We start from the raw sequence: 24,246 nt of genomic DNA, 5'->3' as shown, positions 1-24,246 counted from the left end.
GCCTTTCTGAACCTTTTTTTTACCAAGTGACAAGTGTAGCAAGATCAGAGCACGGAAGGTTTCCCTTCGCAGTGTTCCTCACCCCATCTGCTGAGATCCATGCATGCCACTACTCTGGCATTGCTGTCTTGAACAGACGAGTCATGCCGTATTTTCCTTTTCATAATGTGTCAAAGTCCGCAGAAAAAAATGAGCCACGGGGGCTCGATGTCAGCAACAAAGAGGCAATTAGGCGGCACTTGACGAAAGTGCATTTTACGATGTTCTGTGCAAACACTCTAAAACGGAAGCATGTTATATCGAATTAGAGGTATATATAATCATTTTGAGCTTTGTTCCTTACATTATATTGATATTTGCACTCAAATGAAAGTTACCCAAACAGAGAACTGTGGAAAAAAATGGTCTGTTTTGAGTTGCGTGGTTATACGTTGATAACCCCTTAATATGGGGGTTGAAAACGAGGAAAAAAACTCGACGTACTTGAAGAAATATGGTTTACATATTTTACTTTTCTTCCAATAGATAAACATGAACTTATTCAGCTTCAATCAAAGGAAGCAAGATGAAAGAATGGCTAAAAATAGATAACATCAGATTTCATGTTGGTGCAAGGGCATGTCAGAGTCTGTGGACACTAATAGTGAGTGAAGCAGAGGAGCATGAGGAGTATCAATTACAGAATGAGGGCGGACACACAGACAGGTACCGTACTGTTTGTGAATGTTTGAATGGCTTCTTACTTTATTCTCCAGTCGTCCGATAAGTTCAGACAGGCGATTGATTTGAGCCTCCAGACCCTCTTTCCTTACCTCCACTGCACCTGCGAAACATAAACACACACACACACACACACATATAAAAAATTATACTTGAACATTTATAGATGATGCCAATAGCTTTGGAAATTAACTGCAGTCTTGCATTTTACTGCGCTTACAATTTATTGAAAAGGAAACCAATCATTTATTTATGGCTACAAATCCATTTCTGACAAGTTGATTACAACCACTGCAGTCCTTGTGAAGTTTCATTTGCGTCTGCATTACTTAAACAATTTCGGCCAGTAGTAACTGTCAAAGAAACAACACACGTTATGTTTGATTGGTGTTGAATTGTACATCAACCAAAAATATCGCATGAAGATAATAAAGAGATTCTTCTCGTCAAATTTCCCCAAAATGTCCAGCATTTCACAAGTTTTGCTAGTGTATGTGGCCATATAAGGACCACTTAGCTAATAAATGAGAGGGGCGACATGGTCAAATCATTTGCTTGTATAGTGCATGCAGTTTTAAGCCACAATGTATAACAGATTCAGTAATGTGCATATTGAAAGACAAACACTATCACCTGGGATGCAATATTGAATTAAGAATGATTAGGTAGGATACAAAAAGACTACGTCTTACAAAGAAAAGCAAAATCATGATCACTAATGCTTTTTTTCCAGCAGTCATTTTTATGATCTCATCCTACAGCCTCTAAAAATTCCAAATCTGGGCATTTGAACACAATTGTATTGACCAGTGGTTCACAAGCGTTTTTTTCAGTAATGTAACTCCTACGAAAAATTAACCAGCGGACAGCTTTTTTTGGTTGGAGGTGGTGGGGGTGGGGGAGGGGCAGAGGGACAGCAGAATGCTATCATCTCTTTTTCCATTTATTAGACTCTAGAACTAATTTGTATTGTGGTCCCTCAAACTTTTTTGAGAGTTAAAAAAGAAAGAAAATCAATACAATAAACTTATTTGTGTACAAAAAAAAATATCCTTTGTTTGGATCATAAAAAGAAGCCATTAAGCTTAATTACAAAAAAAAAATCACATGATTGACAGGTGATTATAAATACGATAATGAGTTTAGATTGAATTATTCTATTATGCGTAGGCTGGATTTTACATATAATATAGAATAAACAACTGAAATATACATGCTTTTTATGAATTTACAGCTCATTTTCTTAAATATTTACATAATCTAATATCTATTTGCGCAATTGCATACCCCCTGGTGTGCTCTCACCTACCCACAGGGGCACACAATACCACCATTTGAAAACCGCTGGTGTAGAAGACTTCTTACATGACTTGTACATATCTCATATCTCATCCCTTACATGCTTTGTATATACAGAACATGCTATCAATTTATGCTGCCTATGCACCGCTGGCTCAAAGCAATGTGTATTTGGGTATTGTGCACTAGCGACGATAGTCATGGCAACAAAATTTAATCTAATCCAATCCAAACACACAAGTTATTTTCGGTTTTCGTGAATGGCAGGAACCCAAATAAATAAAGAAAACCTCATTAATCACTGCACCTCTTTCGAGTGAATTCCCCCACTTCTGACTGCAGTGCGCTTGTGTTTCTTTGCACTCACCATCCGCTCGCACCCCCACCCCACGCTCTCTCCTGAGCACCCTTCCACTTTCTTCCCCCTGATGGCTCCCCGCAGCTAATTGGAAAGCTGACTGCCCACTCTTCATTAAAAGCTTTAACAGCCAGTCAATTAGCAGCTACCTTCCTCCACAGCAACACACATAGAAACGCATCAATTAAACTAGAGACTGTAACCATGGAGGCTCTCGGACATAAAAGCCCGGTGGTCATTTGATGGGCTTTGAAAATGAGTGCCCCGGTCAATTGTAAAAGCGAGTCAAGACTTAGAAATTTCAAAATGAGCAGATGGCTGAGAGCAGCAAGCTGCCAGCAGGTGACTTTCTTCTCAATTAAAACATACTTTTGCTTATTCCAGATTAAATCCCATTTAACAATTTTATTGAGTGCCAACCATCAGTTAGATGCAGTCATCATCAAATGAGCTGTCTTGGATGTGCACCTGTGCACCTTATTTTATCCGTTAAGGCAGGTCAGGAAATAAGTTATACCGACTGCAGTGTGGCAATATCATATTTCTCCATGTAGAAGTCGACCTCGTGTATAAATCGACCCCACCCTTCTTTTTTTTTTACTTGAATTTGGGTGAATTTTACAAAAACGCGAATATATGTCTACCCTTTAGTGGTTACACATATCATGACTATTCATTTAAAACGCATGGTGTGTGTTTTTAAAATGACAAAATTACGGTACTTTTAGACGCATTTCTTCATCGTAAATCAAATAATTTACTGTTGCGGTTGTGGGTGGGAGGGGCAGAAACCAGACAAGTGTGAGGCAATGTACATGGGCGTTCATGCAAATCCTGCAACTAATGTAACAATAACACGACTTGAAGTTTCAATACAATGTAGAAGTGTGTGAATAGTTAATGTCACAGATTTAGCAGTCAGTGATGACCCACAAGGTGCTAACACAGGATGTAAGTAATGTTAAGGCAGTATGGTAACCTAATACTTGGTTTTATCTCATTGCAGCATGCTCTTGAGTCAAGAATGTTTTTGATTGCAATGATTTGATTATTTTTTGTTTTATTTTCATCTATTTGAAAAAAAAAAAGACAAAAACCAGGCAAGTTGCAAAGGCCACCATTAAGGACCTTCAGTATTATTTAGCCATCCATTGTCCAGAGCCGCGTACCCTCACAAGGGTCGCAGGCTTGCTGGTGCCTATCCCAGCTGACATCAGGCAAAAGGTGGGGGACACCCTTAACTGGTTGCCAGCAAATTGCAGAACACGCAGAGACAAACAGCCATTCACGGACCAAATCATTCCTAGGGACAATTTAGAATGTCCAATACAGCTGCCATGCATGTTTTGGGAATGTGGGAGGAAGCCGGAGTGCCAGAAAAGAATCCACGCGGGCTCATGGAGGGCATGCAAATGAAAGCCGGGGTGAGGTGTATTTGAACTGTGAGGCGGATGTGCTAACCACTGCAACACTGAGCTGCCCAGCTTTTATTAGCACTCATAAAACATTTTTGGGTTATAGTGGCATATTACAACTCTGTGATCTGTAAAACTCAAACCTAAAAGAAACCTAGGTTGAATTTGATGGCAAAAAGTAATCTTAGTGTGACAGTATTCTATGACTTTTTTATATCATCGTGTGTTACATTAAAACTAGCTAGCTACAATTATTGCTCCGCCAACAAAAATAAGAGTGTAGTTATTGCTAAACTTGTGCAGAGTATTGCTGTTTAGTTCCCATCGCAACCACTTTCTAAAATTCAAAAGGCAACTCACTTATGGGATTTGCGTTGTGACTGAATGCTTACTTACTGTACTTTAGCATACGTGTGCATACCAAACGTGAAGAGGATGTCAAGCTTGATGGCAAAAACCTAATCTACACTTGAGCATATAGAAAATAATATTTGCATTTCAGCCGGCTGTCACAAAGAAAAGCTGACGCCTCACAAAACCACAACTGAGTCACTACTATATCCGTATGGGTAATAATAGGGGTGAGCAAAATATCGATCACTTATAACTATCCATTTCTTCTTGGGTTTTTTTTTGTTTTTTGTTTTTATCCTAACCAGTGCAATTAACATCACAGATCTTCTGTGTTTCACCTATCGTTTAAGTAGCCAAACCATCGACTAAGATAAAGTTGTTCACAATAAGAGGGCAACATCATCCATCTGGAAACATTTTGGCCTTAAAAGGGAAAGGCTGACAACAGTATCGTGAATAAACTTGCTGTGCATTTTAATTGTGATCAAACTGTATGTTCAAGCTGTGGAACCGGTGGTATAACACCTGAACCTCTAATATGCTTGGACCGCTGTGAGTTAACTCTTAAGGCTACATTTTTTATGTTGCGCTGCACACGACATCATCATAAAAATAAACTGAAGAGCATACATCTCATTTCATTTACAGCTTTTATTCAGTCATGATTAGTACATTCTTCTTTATTCATGTTGACATACCTCAGCTTTATTCATAGAGCACTTGAAAAGCAACTATTTCTGCATACAAAATGCTGGACATAGTTAAAAATAATCATACGTTAAAAACAGACAGGTAAAATATTATTTATTATCAACAGTGTGAGTCAAGTCAAAGAAAAAATGTGTATGATAAGTTTTAACGCGTTTTAACAGGACATGTGTCCTTGTTCTTGGAAAAACCCAGAACAATTACAGAGGAGAGATGCAGTAAGCCATTGCACACAAATACAATACGGCAAAAGGCTGCTCAACCCGGAGGTGGCCAGGATATTTTTAGCTCTTCGATTCTCTTTCCCCCCACTTTCGTTTTCATCTTTTGATCCTTCGCCAATTCATCCCAACTCCACTGCAATTCCACTGCCTTGCATGTTGATTTTGCTCCTCAAGTTACATACCTCGTTCTGTGAAGCATCTACAGTATATCACAAGCACAAACTGAGGACTTTCTCTTTGTCCGATTAGTAAATGTATGAGACAAGTAGAGAACACTAAGACAGTGATGAAAATAGTGTTTTTATCTTTGAAATGCACATATTATACATATTTTTTTCTAATAATGCATTTGTGGTTTTTTTTGTATAGTGCCATTATTTTTCGTTTCTTTTTCAGTCGATGCCATGAATTGGACTGGGGAACATCATGTTGTCATTGTGGAAACATTTATCAAACCAAACAAATCTCTAACTCAACATGATCTCGTACCAAATGCGTTTGTTCTGATCAATGTTACCACAATGAAAGCACAATGTTCACCAGTCCAATCCATGGCATCAACTGAAAAAGAAAAAAACAAATGGCACTATACAAACAACAAAACAAAAGGGCATTATATGAAAAAAGGGCATTGTATGTACTTTTCGAAAATAAAAATACTTTTTCGTTTCTTTACGCTTTTATCAAACCTACAAATGTGATTAGTTTTCACTTGGTTTGACTTAGTGTGTGTGCGTGTGTATATATATATATATATATATATATATATATATATATATATATATATATATATATGCAATTTTCTTTCCTGCTGATGAAATTTTTCTTTGTGGGAACTGCACACTTCTATGTGTGCATCAGCCTTATTGACATTTTAAGTAGCAGTATACTTTCTCATTTCTTCCTCACATTTTACAAGCCTACCATCCACACTAGACAGCACAATTACAATTTTGTATCAAATCATTTGTCATTTATGTGTAGTGTATGTGACAAATTGTCTTCAAAATAAATGTTCTGCTCTTTCGTAGAGTGCTGCCACGTGGCAGTTTGAATGAGCAATATCACTTCTTCGTCACTGTACAGTCAGTCAATCATAAAAACATGATTTGTATGCACTACTGTGCACCAGCTCCATACAATACTGGTTAGCAAGTAACATTTATGAACAAAACTTATTATTTTATACTCAAGTTGGTGCAAAGATAGAACTGCCTTATATTTTTGCAGTAGTGAGTGTATTGCCACATTTGAAGCTCAGTGTTGACTCATGTGATATAAAAGGGCACTTTGGTGCTCCATAACTGCTCAAGAGCAATGATATATTGTGACCAAGTACAAGTGTTGTGAAAGACAAAATTTTCTTTACTCAAACTGCTAAATCATGTATCACTTTGAAATGGAAATCGGATTAGGGCCATATACTGTATATGAGTGTATACTGTATAAAGAGTTCAGGAAACTAAAAAAACAATTTTGTTTAACTTACATCAAAAATATTAGTCCGTATTTTTCTGAGTATAAGGCACATGTAAAATCTTTTAATTTTCTCAAGAATAACAGTGCACCATAGGTGTCCTTTTTGTCTGGATGATGGCTTTTCGGTTGGCCATCTTTTACTTCAAAATCCTTCTCATTTACTTTTACAGTTACATTCACTTTCTCATTCTCAAATGGAAATTGCTTACAGGTGTCTCATGTTTTCATCATACTGCAACTAGAACTAGTACTTGTTTCAATATCTAAAGGTTCATGGAAAATATAATCCAGATACCTTAACACTGCAGTCAAATACAAGCTTAGTTTTTCCAATTTTACAATGACCGGACAATATTATTTGTGCCCTTTGACACAGAGGTTAAAGACACTGGCAGCTTCCATTAGATTGCTGCAACCAAGTAAAAAACCGGAAAAGTCTTGGACAAAGAGGAGCTAGGACGTTAGCTTCTCCAATGGGTGTACTGACTTCTTTGTACAGCTAAATTTGAGTGTAACTTTGGGAAAATAATTTGGCATGCTTTGGATGGTACTGACTTGTCAATATACAGTAAAATCCCACTGTTGCCAGTGCATGTTAAGGAACAAACTAAGCATCGAATCAACTGTCTGTAGATCTCTGAGCCAGAATAGGATCAACCCACAGCTGAGTGGAAGGCTCGAAAAAATATCTGCTGCTTTGATGGTCTCAATGTGATTTCCATCCATCCATCTGTAACTGCTTTTTCTCACTAGAGTCGGTGGCTTGCTGGATCCTATCCCAGCTTTCTATGGGCAGTAGGCGAGGACTGGTCTGATTTTCAGCTAATTACAAGGTACAGAGTGACGAACGACCATTCACGCACCCGATCAGCCATCAAATGAAGAGCTCTTCCAATCAAGCCAGTATTATATAGTAGCTATTTCTGTTGAAAAAGGCACAAGGCCAACTTACTTTAAGGCAGCAGTCCCCAACCTTTTTATCATCACGGACTGGTCCATGCTTTAGATTTATATTGGGGGGTTCTGGCTGGCTGCTCTAAAAACCACATCATCCTTCTCACTATGTACTGTATCTAATATTAACAGCGGCCAGAATCGGCGCCAAAAAAAACAAAGATCAAGCACAAACGTATGAATTGTTAAACTAAATCATTTCCAAAACATTATTTCGGGTGCAGCCCATGCGGCCCAGTTGATCCGGTGGTTGAGGACCGCTGCTTTCAGGCCAGAAGGCCTGAAGATCATGAGAGAAAAAATTAGCTCGTCTGATGAAACCGGGTAAATTCTGCACAATCAATTGGATAATACAACCAGTAATTAGCATAACCAACTGTCTATGTAACGATAGCTAGCTAGCTAGCTAGCTAGCTAGCTAGCTAGCTAGATAGATAGATAGATAGATAGATAGATAGATAGATAGATAGATAGATAGATAGATAGATAGATAGATAGATAGATAGATAGATAGAAGACAATTCATGACAAAGCTTGGTGTTGTGCATAGAAATGTGTACATACTGTAAGAATAAAACAACAAAATATGTAAAAAGCAAAGTGAAGTAAACTATTTCTGAATGCATAAAATATTGTGAGGAGGAGCAATTAGAAAGAGAGTGGGTAAAGAGAGTCTTGAATGTCCTTAAACTGATTGGCCAAAATTTCTGTTTTTGCTTCTGTAATGTGCATTCAACAGCTCTGTCAGCTTGATGTCCAAATCCATTTAACGGTAGTTATTCCCTTGATTCATAGCCATTTTTACATCCCATGTGGGTTCATGCATGCAGCTAAAAAGAAGTTAAAAGCACTAAAAAACATATTTTAAGGGGGAAATTTTTAGGCTGATTTGATACCGATATTGACATGAAAAAATACAATTAGTGAAATATGAAAATACTACAGTGAGCAAAAAGAAGCTTATTTTATATTTTATAAAATAGCTTCTTTTTGCCTACTGTGGTATTTTTCCTTGAAATTGAATATGGACATTTTTAATCTTTTGTCGAATTCTTATAACTTAGGTGTATTGTGTAAAACACAAAATAAAATTAACAGTATTAAAAAAAAACAATACAACTACATACAAATATCCAGTGGCACGAAAAAGTGCTATCAAGTGGTTGCATGACATTTCCAGGTGAATTGAAGTAACAAAACAGTGTTTCAAGTTACCATTGTAGTCATGATATATTATGTGACATGATAAAATGTGTCTGTTATTTGTTATGTATGTGCATTATTGTAAATGTAATTGCTCATAAATGCAAAACCAATCAGCCATTTGAAAAGCTATAATTGGCTAATTGAATCTTTAGCAGATTAATCGGTTGGGCTTTGCTTTTTATTGTCTTGTAATTAGCTGGGCCTTTCAAAGTGCTGGATAAAAATTGTAATGCCACTTACAGTAAACAGTCTAGCCACCGGACCTCACAGAAGCACCATTAAGCCACTCAAAGCCAAAGTAAGCAGAGCTGCAGTGTTAGCATAAAACAACATTAGCTTACAATACTAGTTAGCTTTTGATAATGAGCACATATTGCAGTGTTTGTTCTAAATGGTCAGCAGCAGATTTATATTTGTGTTGAGCCATCCATCCATCCAAAAGACCGAGCAAACACAAGCATGGATTTGACGTGTTTTCATGCTGGTCTTACAGGTATCACCAGCAAGAGTAAAACAGCAGCAGTAGCAAAAGCAAAACAAAATAGATTCACAGATTCAAACACCCAACCCTTTAGCCATTGAGCAACCCGCTCCACCAACTGAGCCAAATCCACTCAGCAAGACCATCTTCTGCAGGCTTCTGCTACCCTTCTGGTAGCTGGTGACACAAACAAGACCAGCTGGTAACCAGCTATCACCAGCTCCTGGCTGGGCCCCAGCAACTACATGGTCCTGCTGGGTTCCTGTGGCTCCGTTAATAGAGCGGGTTGCCCAGAGACAAGAGGTTTGGCTCTTTGAATCTTGGCTGTTTTGTTTTGCTCTGTATTGAAAAACAAAAACAAAAAAATGCTGGTTGTATTGTTTTTCTTTTTGCAGGGAAATCGGACACCGCGCCACTGATTTGTTGAAGGCTACAGGCTACATATAATATTGCAGCTAAGGGCACTTGCTTTATAGCGGTATATGGTTAAAATAGCCATTGCCAGTTGTGGCCTTGGGCAAGTTTCCTTTCATTTGTGATAAAATACATTATAAAAATTGTTAAAAAAATCACCATGTCAAAACCAAAAGTAAAGCACAGATGCAGCATTTTACTTGACACATAAATGAGCAATAGCGATACACGTTAGCATCTGTAAATGTGCATTTACTGTATTCATTTATTTCGACGAGTTATAGATTAATGTATCTGTGTACGCGTGCATGTGCGTGTTTGTATATGTGTGTATATGCGTTTGTGCTGGTAGAGGGGGGCATGGTGACAGGTGATAAGTCCGCTGCACATACGCAATCCACACTGTAATTGACAAAGTGTAATTCAGCAGCTTTGGTGTTGCCTTCACAAGGGAAAAAAAAAAAAATCGATGCTGTCTTGTGGCTTTGCCATTGCTTGTTTACGTTTAGCATCAAAGTTCAGCCATTCCAATCTCTGCTCCGAGTCATGATGTGAAACAAATCCATACTTGAGGACTGACATTCACCTGCTCAACTGTACCCACCTCTGAAATGATTTATATTTGTTAATTGCTGGGAAAAAAAGACAAAACAAAACTTGGGCAAAAATACAAAACGAGGTTTAAAATTGATAGTGTTTTGACTTTATTTAGAGTTATTTAGACACCTAGGACATCTTTTAAATTGTCAAACAAAATTTGCAAAGGTGGGTAGTCTGTTGGGATCGATGGACTATTTGTTGGTCTTTCAGCGACAGATGCCCATTTTGCTGACAAATGACAAATTACCTAGAAAAACAAAAATCTAAAAAAAAAACACAATAGACAAAGAAAACTGATGGAAAAAGGGTTGGGACCAACAGACTGTCTGACAGCCGTTTGGCACACAATGAGATACATACAAAAAGTCACATTCCTGGACTATTTGGTGTGAAAGAGGTTAGCTAAAAGGTAAAAAAAAAAAAAAAAAAATCCAAGACATATTATACAGGGTGGTAGAAAAGTAGATATACAGTAGTATCAAATGTATGGAATATGTGACCTATTATATCATGAATGAATGATGAATTAAAGGGATGTGATTTTAAGCCTGATACGTTTTATGTGATGAACCATATTTAATCAACCTAATGTTCTTTGCAGTTAAATTAACAAATGAACCATGTCACAACCTAAATCTGTAAATCTGTGTAAAACAGAATGAAATGAACAGTGCGATTGTGGCCTATAAGAATTTTAAGTTTAAGGCCAATGAGTATAAATACAAAGTAGAGTGGGCCCCCGGTTTACGAACCCCCTGATTTACAAATTTTTCATCTTACGAACGTGAACCGCCGCGTTTTTTTTGTCCCCCTCTTACGCACAAACCTTTCGTCTTACGAACAATCCAACATGCCGGTCAGTGTGTCCGCACTATTTTTTTCCCGTTGCTGCATCAACAAAAATTAAGTCGATTAAGTTCACAGTCACGGTCTCAGTCACGGAGATGCGGATATGCTATTGGCCGGTGTCACGTCTATCACAGAAATGCCGATATGCTATTGGCTATCGTCTTTATCTAGCTTGATGGCACAGCTGGTCGGTGTGTTGTGAAGACTTTGCAAACTTTATCTGTTAGACATGGCTTCTAAAATTGCAAGTGGCGGTAAAGGAAGAAGTAAGAGGATGATGACAATAGAAACCAAGCAGGAGATAATAAAAAAATACGAAGGAGGTTAACCTTGCTCGTGAGTATGGCCATAACCGCTCAGCAATCTTCTAAGGGCAAGACTTTCCTTGCCATGGGACGGACCTCGGTCAACAACAAAATGGAGAGGCTTCTTCTATTATGGATTAAAGAGAAGGAACTCACCAGTGTTATGTTCTCGTTTGAGAAATGTTCTCGTTCAAGAAAATAAATAAATATATTCTGCGGGTTGGTCTCTGCTCCCCTCCGCCTCCACCCAGCTCAAGTCACGTCGCCCGAAAGGTAAATGTCATTTTTCCTTCATATTTATGTTATTTAATTTAACTGTACAATAGATTATGTTACTAATTTTTAGTATGTGTACAAAGTCGTGATGTTCTTACCTAAGGTTTTTGCACGCGTTGCACGCATTCACTAATTAACATAGGTTTGGATTGGCCGTCATCCGAGCAATTCGAGTTACGAGCAAAGCCACTGAACGGATTAAGTTCGTAACACGGGGGCCCATTGTATTATGAGTTTTGAACTGTAAACTCTATTTTGGGGATTGAACCCGTGAGAGTTACTAGAAAAGCAATCTATTAAAAACTGCACCAGAAAAACATGCTCAACAAGCAACCATCCATCCATCCATTAGCAACCGCTTGATCCGGGGTTGGGTAGCGGGAGAAGCATCTTGAGCAGGGAAACCCAGACTTTCCTCTCCCCAATCACCACATGCAGCTCCTCCAGGATGATCCCCAGGCATTAATAGAACAGCCAAGAGGCATAGTCTCTCCAGCGTGTCCTGGGTTGTCCCCGAGGCTTCCCCCAGTGGGACATGCCCAGGACACCTCACCAGGGAGGCGTACGGAAGGTGTTGTAACCAGATGCCCGAACCACCTCAACTGGAGCCTCTTAATGTGGAGGAGCAGCAGCTTGACAATTTGACCCTTCCAGATGACCGAGATTCTCACCTTAGCTTTAAGGGAGAGCTCGGACACCCTGCGGCTGAAACTCATTTCCGCCACTTGTATTTGAGATCTCGTTGCTTCGTTCACGACCAACAGCTCGTAACCTTGGGTGAGGGCAGGAAAGTAGATCCACTGGTAAATAGACATCACAGGAGACGCTCACTTATGAACAACACTCCTAAATACTTGAACTTCCCACTTGGGGAAGGATCACATCCCCGACCCGGAGATAGAGCTCTACCCTTTTCTAACTGAGGACCATTGTCTCAGATTTGGAGGTGCTGATCGTCATCCCAGCCGCTTCACATTCGGCTCTGAACCGCTCCAGTGAGAGTTGAAAGTCACGGCCAGCAGAAGGCAACAACACCACATCATCTCCAAATAGCAGAGAACCAATGCTGTGAGCCTGAAACCGGAGCCCCTTAACACTTTGACTGAAGGACAAAACGGCACTGCTCCTCCTGAATCCGAGGTTAGACTTGACCTGTTGAATTCTCTTCTCCAACAACCCAAAATAGACCTGACCAGCGAGGCTAAGGAGTGTGATCCCTCTATAGTTGGAACATAATAAGGGGGACTACCACCTTGGACTGCTAATCCAGAGGCACTGTCCCCAACGTCCATGTGATGTTGTGGAGGTGTTTTAACCAGGACAGCCCGGTAACATCCAGAGTCTTAAAGAACTCTGGGCGGATCTCATCCATCAAACCTTGCCACCAAGGAATTTTTGGCCACCTCGGTGACTTCAGTCCCAGAGATAAAGAGCCCACATCAGATTTTCCAGACTCTGCTTCCTCAAGGGAAGAAGTGTCAGTAGAATTGAGGAGGTCTTCAAAGTATTTTGCCCACCTGCCCATGACATCCCAAGTTCAGGTCAGCGGCACCCTATCTCCACTGTACACAGTGTTCATGGTGCACTGCTTCCCCATCCCACATTGGACGGTGGACCAGAATTTCCTCGAAGCCCTCCAGAAGTCGTTTTCCACAGCCTCACCGAACTCATCCCTCACCCAAGTTTTTACCTAGGTGACTACCGAAGTCACGCTCCGCTTGGCAGCCGGTACCTGTAAGGTGCTTCCGGAGTCCCAGAGGCCAAAAACAGCCGATAGGACTCCTTCTTCAGTTTGACGGCATCCCTTCCTGCTGGTGTCCACCAGTGAATTTTGGATTTGCCACCACGACAGGCACCGACCCCCTTACGGCCACAACTCTGATCAGCCGCCTCAACAATGGAGGCATGGAACAGGGTCCACTGTGACTCAATGTCCCCCGCCTTCCTCGGGACGTGGGAGATTTTCTGCTGGAAGCGGGAGTTGAAACCCCTGACAAAGGGCTCTGCCAGACGTTCCCAGCAGAGCCTCACAATATGTTTGGGTCTGCAAGAGCTTATTTGTTTGTTTGTCAATTTCAAAATCACTGTCTAAAAATAAAACCAAGGTTCCTTGCAAAACAATGACTGTGAGAGTCCCAATGGCACTGTCATAGCCATCCAGGAGGTTTTGTTGGCCAATTAAAATGATCTCAGTCTTGCTTTTGTTTAAAGAGAGAACATTTCCTTCCATCCAAAACCAGATCTCATTAAGGCAGTCTAATAAAACCTGGACAATGGCTGGGTCATTTATTTTTAATGGCAAATAGATCTAAACATCATGTGAGTGATCAATAAAAACTTCCTTGCCAGAGTGACAGTAGTCTGTATTTATTATCCAAACATTAAATGACACAACTTCCTGTTGGAAAACTTCTACACAAATCACACAACCATGTTCAGGTTTGATGTCAATAATTGTCACAGCTTCTTGAAACCTGCTCACATCATTATTCACTTCTAACATTGATACAATGAATTTAACCAACTGGATTTACCAAAATGATTGGCTCTGCTACAATAAATCATTCAAGTAGACATGCAGACACCATGGTTTGATTGGTGCCACTGTGAGGACTATTGCAGCTCACCCTGGCCAGATGATCTTGTGTGTCTTGGCTTTCTTAAAGGACAAGCGCATCATATTGTCCACAGCAAAAGCAGTCATAGACACCAAGTTTACACAATATCGTTATTCAGTATAAACTGATACAACTAAGAACAGGTCATCCTTATCTTAATGATGACCTAATGTCATATGACATGGCCCTTGACACAATATAATGTGTCAATCTGATTTAAATGGGTTGTCCTTTGAGCATCCTCCGCCAAATGATTGTGGTTGTGAAGGTAATCATACAAACACATGCTTCCAGTGAAAAAATATGAAGGGGAACTGAAATATTTTGTTTTCTGTTTGTGTGGCACCTGAGGCAGTGTTGATAGTCCTGACAGGCTCCCTTGCACTGATTCTGTTGTTAGGAGGATAATCAGGAACAACGTTGTCATGGCGCCTCTCTGACATTCGGGGACTCGTCTTAGCTGGAAGATGGCTGAAATGGAATGGAATAAATTATTGAAAAGTATTCTTCGCCATTAACTTTTAGACGGATGCCAAAACCACAGAGAATAAGTTCATTTTTCAAACTGAACATGCAGTATACAGATAACGAGAAAAAAATATCTTATTCATTCACGTTCTACAGCCTATTTATGCATAGTTGTGGTTGTGCTGAAGTCTTTTTCACGTGTTTTTGGGCAAGAAGCTAATGCTCATACATACTACAGTACAGTTATGGGCGAGTGCCAAAAACTGGCATGTATGTTTTGGCGTGTGTAAGGAAGTTAAAGAAAAAAAACACACACAAGGACAGAACAAATAAACTCCCCAAGGAAGGCCGAAACCGAAAATCCAAACCCAGAACCTTTCAAGTGTGTGGCAAACACAATATCCAAATGCTCAACGAACTGTTCTGCCTGAAGAAAGATATGAGTTTATTTGCGCATGAGATGTGGCAGATAAGCTCCAGATGTGATGTCACAAGTCACATTTCAAATCCACTACAATGTACAAGTTCTCCCCCTTTGAGGTAATCATTCCAGAGACTTTCACAACATTCTTCACCACACCCTTAAACACTCCTGGATGGGTTATCCCAGGACCCTCCACAGTCCTGTCATCACGGCCCCCTTGATTTTGTCCACTTTTCAAATGGGTTCTCTGATTAAACCCCTCAAGTTTATAAAAAAAATAATGTAATGTAACTGGACCAATGCTCAGGTCATACCATATTTTCAAGGGGACGCAGATAGGAGTTATTCTGCTACAACTCGTGCTTCCTCTCGTTCACTGAGCAAAGTAGGATCTCTTTGTAGCTGTGTTAGTTGAGTGGCTAGGAACAATTTGTAGGCTGAATTTGAAATGCATCTTCTGTGAGACTAGTCATGAAACTTTTCTGGCAAATCATTTTTATTTTTAAACATACTTTTAACAACATACGCTGCACATATACAGTACTTGTAAAGACACGAAGAGCACCACGAGCTCACCCTGACTGGCTGTGTTGTTCATCAATGGCGTCCACAGCACTCTCCACAGAATTCAGGAGAGACTGAATCTGATTGGCTGATTCCTTCAGAAGGAAACGGGTCACAAACTGCTCCACATTTGTTCCTCTCTCATAAACCTGTGCACAGAGATGAACATTGATGTAAGACAAGATATAATATTTTATTTGTTTAAAAATGAGGCTTTTAATGATCCTGTTTATTTTTGACATCATCTTTCATATTGCTACTTTTGAGAAGACTGTGAAGCCCACACCTTCCTGAATTCTTCTCTTGCATTCATTTCATGGAGTCATTTCATCTCACAGTGGTCAGCAGAATGCAAGAAGATGAGAAATAACAGTCCTACTAACATACCGAGCAAACCCTGTGTGGGCTCTGCATGTCAGATTCAGTGCTTCACTTTGGGCTTCAGAGATTATGCCAATCGAAACAAAATACTCACAGCAACAGCAACAGCCCAAATCTTATTATTTGATCTAGGGGGTAGATGAACTTGTTGCTTTTGTTATTCACAGTCATGAAAACAAATGCAATGTTTTCAAAAGTTACTTTCCAACAACACTGTCTTTATGTCAGGCATCCATCCAATGTATCAGTGCCTCTCAACTGGTTTTTGCAAAATCCCTGAGGAAAGACAAAACATGTCATGCCTATCCTTTGCCAAGGTAACATAAATAAGATCATTATCCAGAATATTTACATGAATAACCCTAAAATGGTACCCTTTTTAACATTAACAAAAGCAATATGAATCAACAAATGTTTATATTTTACAGGGTTTGTACAGGTTAGTCTGAAACACAAAAAAATTAGAGCACTACTACAGGAACACCAATATCTTACACCTTTTAACCCGGCAAAAAGAGGTATTGATTTGTGCTCTTTTGCTTTGTGCTTTTTTTTATTCTTTTTTTTCTAAATCACATTTACAGTAGCTAATTGCCAGGCTTTGTTAAGGGGGGAGTAGACCATAAATAAAAGGGGGGCCCTGCACCACCATTTGAGAGGGACGGAATTATCTTAACAGGTTATCCACACAAGGGTTGTGGGCGCCTGGAAGGATATCCCAGTTTGCAAGGTACACCTTGAACGGGTTTCAAGTCAATAGCAGTCTCATATCACAATATTTAATCATTGTAACAAAAAATAATAGGTTCCTTTTCATCTTTAGGGCTCTGTAATAAAAACAATTCCATGTCTGGCAAGGCAATGGCAGTGCTCCCAAATACCTTTTATGGTCTATCGGGGTTGTTTTAGAACTGTCTTAGCCAGGGGCAGAATAAGGTGGCGGCCAATTGTGGATGCCACCCCCGCGCAGAGGGAAACATTTTGATACAAGTGATAATTAGTTCCACCTTACTGTTGTTTCCACATGGTTACATTACAGTGAGTTTCTTTGATGCTCTACCACCATACATTTACATTGACAATCAACCAAACTAAGTGGTTATTACTATTGAGATGAACACAGAATATGCAACGATATAGTGTTGTTTTAGCAAACACACATGTTAAAATAAATCACATAGAATTACTTTTTATAAATCGGATTTAAAAAAATCCTTCCTTGAAAGGTAGACTGATTTTGTGAGGCAAATCTGCAATCATAAAAAGGCAAATATTCAATGTAACAACATGTTAAAGGGAAAAGTTTTACAGTTCATCACAGATCTCCAAGGCCAGCCATAACTCGGATGTGGCCTGAAAATGGGTGGATGAAAATGGATTATTTAATTTGACATGTCAAGGCATTAAACAAACAGGATTAAAAAAAATAAATAAATCATTTCACACTCACAAAAGCCTGTTGGAACCACTTATGTAAACGTCATAATTGACTGCATTTGCACTCCGGAGAGCAGAGTCAACCAGTCATGTCAGCTTTACTGTCAGAAGTCACAGTGCAGTGATTCAGAGAGACAATTAAGGTTCCAGTGTAGTCAGCCGTTCTCTGCTGCGCTCTAATCAAAGACAAACACTCCCAGGAGACACACTTTCAACACAGGCCACATTGACTTCTATTATCCCAGTTCATGGCTTTCATATAAATGGTACACATAGAGGTCCACCCACCATTAAAGATGCAATCATAGAAACCTGCAAACATACCATAATGGTAAAGCCCTGTTACTTCCTGCAAAGGAGTTCTCTAGAGCTTTTCAACCTTTATTGGCCTTGTGGCTTTCGAGCGCCACACAAGTTTGCAAATTGTGACTACTTTCAATGAAGACAGGGTGGTTGAATTTCCTCCATTGTTTGTTTTTGTGCTTCCGGGCTTGACGTTTCAGACGTCATGGCACAGCTCGCACAGCATGCTTCCGACGTAGTACGGAAACCAACGGGCTTCGTATCAACTTCTGTTTTACCTGTCACAGTTGACGAACAAACCCAGGAGCATGCACAAACAGCTAAGAGTTGGAACTGCCTTTTTATTTGTATACGTCTAACTGCTGGCTTGCACTTGAGGGCGTAAGGGGCAGGAGAGAGGCAGACATAATTGAGCTGAGGCTGATTGTCAGTTAGGGAAGACTAGCCGAAGTGGTGACAGGCAGGGTAGACAGGTCTTCTTAATGACCAGCATTTCAGTGGTCAGGGACTGGCATGGTCGATGCACAGGCAGGGGAGAATAGTCAGCAGGCAGGCGAGTGGTCAGGGACATTCAGGGTCGAGGCACGAGCAGGCAGGTGAGAATAATTAGTGAAAGGCTTGGCATGGAGATACACAACAATCTGGCAAATACTAGCAGCAAGAGGCACGGTTTTATGCAGTCCAGGAAATTGGTTGCAGCTTGTTAGTAATTTAAACTGATTGATTGGAATGTTGTTAAACTGGTTTGTTAGAAAGAATGAGGTGGCTAGACAGGCAGGCTGTGACATTATCTTTGATATAAATGAGGATATTGATTATTTTGTGATAGATACATACAGTATATACAGTAAGTATTCTCAACTACAGACCTCTGTCAAATGGAAATTCCTGAACCCGAAAAAAAAAATGTATGCATTAAATTTTCTACAATTACATTAACGATCGATCCCTTGCAACAGAAGTTCCGGTATCCGAAAACTGGAAGCTGGATCGCAATAGCGCAAAGACAGGAAGGTTTCGCTCAATATAACAGAAAAATCTCCGCTCCTCCCTTTTTAATCTAAAATCATCGGAACCAAAACGGCGACATGTGGTAAGTTTAGATGATGGATGGATGGATGGATGACTGCATGGATGGATGGATGGATGGATGGATGGATGGATGGAAGGAAACAATGGATGGAAGGACAGATGGATAAATGGATGGATGTCTGGATGGAATCCAAAAGAAGCCCTCTGCTTACATATTTAAGAATGTCTTTCTGTCACCAAATGGTCAGTCCACCAAGTGCATCTCCAAGAACCTCTTTCTGCTCCACCAGCCCACCTAATTTGGTAGAGACCCATCCGGCTAACACGTAAATGAAGAACTAAAAGGGAGTCTTCATCTGAATACCGGGATCTGCAAGTGTTTGTACCAAGATTCAAATGTCTTCAAAAACAGTGTGCTATACTCCTACTTTAATTTTAAAAAGAAATAAATAGTATCAAAGTACAGTCCATTTAACCTATAGTATATAATTACACTTATGCTATAGTCTGACACTGGCTCCTTTCCATATTGCAATTCTGCACATGTCTATCACACTCTCCCTACAGGCCAAGTAGGCACCATGGGCCCCGCTATAAATCCTGAGGTCAAACACTGTGATTTTTACATTCCCCCAGATCACTGACCCAAGCAAATGTATACTCTACCCTTGACCTAGCCTTGTAATTAGCTAGTGTATATTATTCTTCGGGGCGGCTCGGATGCGCGGTGAATATCACGTCCACCTTACAGTTAAAGGGACCCTAGTTCAAATCCAGCTGGCGCTGGTCTTCCTGTGTGGAGTGTGCATGTTCTCCCTGAGCCCGCATGGGTTCCCTTTGGGTACTTCGGCTTCCTCTAGCACTCCCAAAACATTCATGGCAGGTGAATTAGACATACTAGCTTGTCCTTGGGTGTGATTGGGTGCGTGAATGTTTGTTCATCTCTGTGTGCCTTGCAACTGGCTGGCAACCAGTTGAGGGTGTACCCACTCACTGCCCAAATCCAGCTGGGATAGGCACCAGCAGGCCTGCGATCCTTGTAAGGATAAGCGTCTCTATAAAGTGGATGGATAGATATCATTCTTCACATCTGTATATGTGTAAGTCTTACTGCACACATATTTTATTTCCGTCAAAGTGGGTGAGACTGAAATTCCATCTAGGTATTTGTTGTGATTGGTGAAGGACCACTCCACATCTCATCAGATTTCAGAGGCGCAATAGCTTCATTGAAAACATTCATTTGAAGTCCTGCACACCCAGCCTCAATTTGGCCCTCACTGACAGAACCTTTCACATTGCTTACTAGAAAATGAACAAAACATGATGAGATCGGGTACATTTAATCTGGTAGGAGAAATGAGTGAGCCAGCAGAGCACAGAAGTGGAGTGTGAACATCTTTTTGTGTGTGTGCATATTCCTTCCTTACTATCATCCATCTATACATTTACTCACGTAATGTTATTCTACACCACCTCTGCCTGAGTGTAAGCACACTCACTCTCATACAGTTTATACAATTCATAATCACAGTTTGAAGGTGGATTCTGAATTTCCCATCCCATTATGTCCCCCCAGTCGAAGAGATGCCAAGGACTTGTATCAGAATTTGGTAGAAGACTAAACCGAGTAACAAAAATGTCTCATCCATCCATTTTCTGCCTATCACAAATTGGGCATTAGGGGCAGCATCTTAAGCAGGGAAGCTGACATCAGACACTTCTTTCTCAAGGCTTTTCTGTCCTAGAGATAGTCCATCCAGTCTGTCCTTGGTCAACTCAGGGGCCCGCTCCCAGTGTGAGGTGCCCAGAATAACTTACCGGGGATTGACCGGTAAAATTTAAAACTTTGCCTTTTGGCTCAGCTCTTTCACCACACCAGAAGAATACATGATATGCCAAAAGCAGAGACATAATACTGACGTCATCAAATCTGACACACTCAGTGCCTTGGCTGCGCCTTGGGGGAGTCCAAACCTCACTGAGAAAATAAATCTGACTAACTGCTGGCAATGAGCTGACACATATTGCCACTTTGGGCTGTACCTGGGCAGTTTCCGTGGGTGCAGGCAATTAGTGCCAGGCAAGAAGCCCCACCTCAAGGCTTCCAAAGGGTAACGCGTGTCATGGAGATGCTGAAACCAAATACTACCTCTTATGTTTTGTATTATCACTTCACATTTGATTTGTGCATTCACGAAAACCAAGGTGTGTTCCAATTTCCCATGAGCGTAACTGGTAAGGCCACAGACAAGGGGTTTATAGCCTGAAATTACCAAGAGATGACTTTCATAGATCCTAAACATGCCCCCAAGGAAACACACAATGGTTGTGGCAATAGTGAAAGAGAGGAAAGGGAAAACACCTAAATGTAAGTAATACATTTTGAGTTTCATAGGCATAACGTTTCATTGGATGTTCTATACATTTTTGGTTCAAACACTCGTAAAAGCTTGCTGTAGAGTTGCCTCCCGCAATCAAAATGGACGATGCTATAAGGCAGATAATATAGTATTGTTGCTTCTGAATATCATGACAAAATTTTGTAGTCGTGACACTAGATTTCATCCACTCTACCTGAGTTTGCTGCAATTAGATGTTGGTAAACACTTGCTATATCATGTCACGCCACTAGAGATGAAAAATAGCAACAACAATGCTGTCACAATCCCTGCTGATTGTGCCGTTTGTTCAAGGCGGAGTTCTCCTGCAGCCACGAGGGGGCGGGGTCACCGGCAAGTGGACAATCGCAGGGTTATTCTATGTGCCACTCTCAGTGCAGCCAGTGTGAGTCGCAGCGTTCAAGGCCCAAGTCTTTTTCCTTCGAGCTTTTGGTTTGTACTATGTCCTTCGCCTTTTTGCATTTTTTTTGTGCCTTTTGCCTTTGCACCCCTGTGGGCTCTTTTTGTTGTACTTTGTCTTACAGTTTTTTTTTAAGCCTGTTTCAGTGTCACCAATGAAAACTAATGAATAAGAGGTGAGGCCAAGATTCAGGGTTGACAGGAAAAATTGGCATTGGGCTAGGAAATCAAGCTTTTAGCCATACTTTCCCCGGTCCCTCACATAGGACCTGCTTGGCATGAGTGACCTTGTCAGGTACATAAAGGGCAAGAGAATATACAATAGCCCATTGGAAAATTGGGACTCACAAATCCCTCTTCCACATAACACATCAAGGCTGAAGGTGAGTGAGGGGAAAGAGGAAACTTTGTGAGTTACCATAGCAATCAAATGAAATCCCACCCACATCAGGTGAACCTAATCAATAATCGATCAATCAATTAAACATCTACAGTTAGAAAGAACAGTGATTGCTTATCGCTATATTTATACAGTCATCCCTCCTACTTCGCGGTCTCAGATATCGCGGTCTCAGTACTTCGCGTTTTTTTTGCAGGAAAAATAAAAAATATTTCAAAATAAAAAAATAATTAAAAAATGTGCAAAATGTACAAAAATTGGAAAAAAAAGCAAAAAAGTACATTATACAGTACTGTATTAATCAAATAACGAAGTAATATTAGTTAATAACTATGTTAAGAATTCTTCAAACGTGAGAGTTCGTGACTGTTTTTATCTTATTTTGAAATTTCTGCTTTTAATTTGTCGGGTCGCGTTGCATTTCCGTTTCCTGTTTTATGTTCTCTGTGCGTCATTCAGCTCGTTAAGGTGACAGTGAATGACAAAGTAAGCTCATATTTATAGTTTATTATCATTTATGTTGATAACGCACGCTACTGCCTATGTTAAGTAAGCGATGAGTGTTTATTCTGTTAATGTGTTTGTTTGTGTAGAGGTTGCACTTTACAGTTAGTAGTTGTTGTTAGTTGTTGCTAACCCGCTAATGTCGGCTAAAAATACAGTAAATTCATAGATTAAGTGTTTATATGTTAGTTTAATGACTTTAAGATTGTTGTTGATTTATTATTCAACAGATACTACATGATACACCATACATGAGCCCATTTAAATGTGAAGTTCAACGTGATGACTTGAGTACTCTTTCACCGGAGTCTTGGTGCTGATAACTGGTCCTGAGAACAAATTCTCAACTAAGTAATATTAGTTATTTAATGACTATACAATAATGTTAATAAGAATAATGTAATGTTAAATAATAGGAGAAAGGAAATCAAATAGGCAAAAAATACAAAAAAAAAGGATTGTTTATGGTTACTGCAGCTATATTGGGGTGTACATAGAAATCTAGGAACTGATACCCTACTTCGCGGGTTTCAGACTTCGCGGGGGGTTGACAGCCCCCATTAACTGTGAAGTAGGGGGGATCACTGTATACATATATATATATATATATATATATATATATATATATATATATATATATATATATATATATATATGTATATGTATATCTGTGTGTGTGTGTGTGTGTTCACATACACTTAATGGCATAGCATACTTACTATACACATGAAGTTCAAAAACAAGATGTTTATTTTTTTTCCATAATACATTCTCATTTGAAGACAATGGTCGGATCAGCAATGCTGTGTGTGACGTAAATTTTAGATGTTATACCTCATATAAACACATGGATTTGCTGAGAATCAAGCTCCCGCAGACGCTCCCAAATAGTTTTTGAACTGTGCATTGTGTTCAAGAGTGCCAGGTTTTGTTAAACTTAATCCCTGACCTGTGCGGAATCACCATGGTTCAGGCCGCATATGATCCATGGATTGTTCTGGAAGAAAAATATGTACCTCTCCGTGAAGGTTGCATGTTCAACTGACAATGCACATTCGCTGTTGGAAGAGGCGCACCAATAGTTGGAGGGCTAGTCTTGTCAAGGATTCCCAACAACAAAAGATTTTATCAAGACTTAAGCCAACTTCAAAATAAACACACAAAATAATACATGGAGAACAGTTCAATAGTCTTGTTAGGCTTTTATTTTTAAGTTTTTCTTTGGCACACTGGTTGTGGTCCGGCAAGCTTATGGTGCATTCACATGCAGTCGGACATATCAAAGTCATACAGGAAAAAAGGCCATTGATGCATCGATTGTTACATGTAATAACTGTAATAACAACAATAACAATGGGACGATGGGGCAAGAAGAACCCGTGGGATGAGATCTCATACGATTAGGAGATTATTCCTAATTAATTACAAGATTTATCCTCCCTGCACAGCACAAGAGCCTTCTTCTTTTGGCTTTTCTTTCGTTTTTATTTATTTATTTATTTATTTTTTGCGATGGGGTACACAGGAGAATGCATGGCATTTTACTGCTCTAACAGGAAAATAGCGTCAAATTTGATCAGACCTAAAAATAAGCATCACCATACCATACCAAATAATAATGTATGTACATGACAAAAATGCTTGCATTTTGGCACAAAGGGTATTTTTCTTA

At 39.8% G+C, this 24,246-nt stretch overlaps 1 protein-coding gene across 1 annotated transcript in view; it reads right to left on the bottom strand.

Annotated features, from left to right (window-relative positions):
* The window catches only part of necab2 (N-terminal EF-hand calcium binding protein 2), a 129,407-nt gene that overhangs the window by 41,131 nt on the left and 64,030 nt on the right, over positions 1 to 24,246 (bottom strand). Inside the window, exons 6-8 of the mRNA XM_088417803.1 lie at positions 15,729 to 15,865; positions 14,607 to 14,731; positions 744 to 823 (exon numbers count right to left, since the gene is read on the bottom strand). Of these exons, the coding sequence (XP_088273929.1) occupies positions 744 to 823; positions 14,607 to 14,731; positions 15,729 to 15,865 (342 nt within the window). The remainder of the gene's footprint in view (positions 1 to 743; positions 824 to 14,606; positions 14,732 to 15,728; positions 15,866 to 24,246) is intronic.

Source organism: Hippichthys cyanospilos, chromosome 6 (assembly GCF_059441005.1).
Source record: "Hippichthys cyanospilos isolate Australia breed blue-spotted pipefish chromosome 6, RoL_Hcya_1.0, whole genome shotgun sequence".
Classification (NCBI taxonomy): domain Eukaryota; kingdom Metazoa; phylum Chordata; class Actinopteri; order Syngnathiformes; family Syngnathidae; genus Hippichthys; species Hippichthys cyanospilos.
The sequence above is the reverse complement of the archived record's forward strand: the minus strand, read 5'-3'. Positions and strand labels throughout refer to the sequence as shown.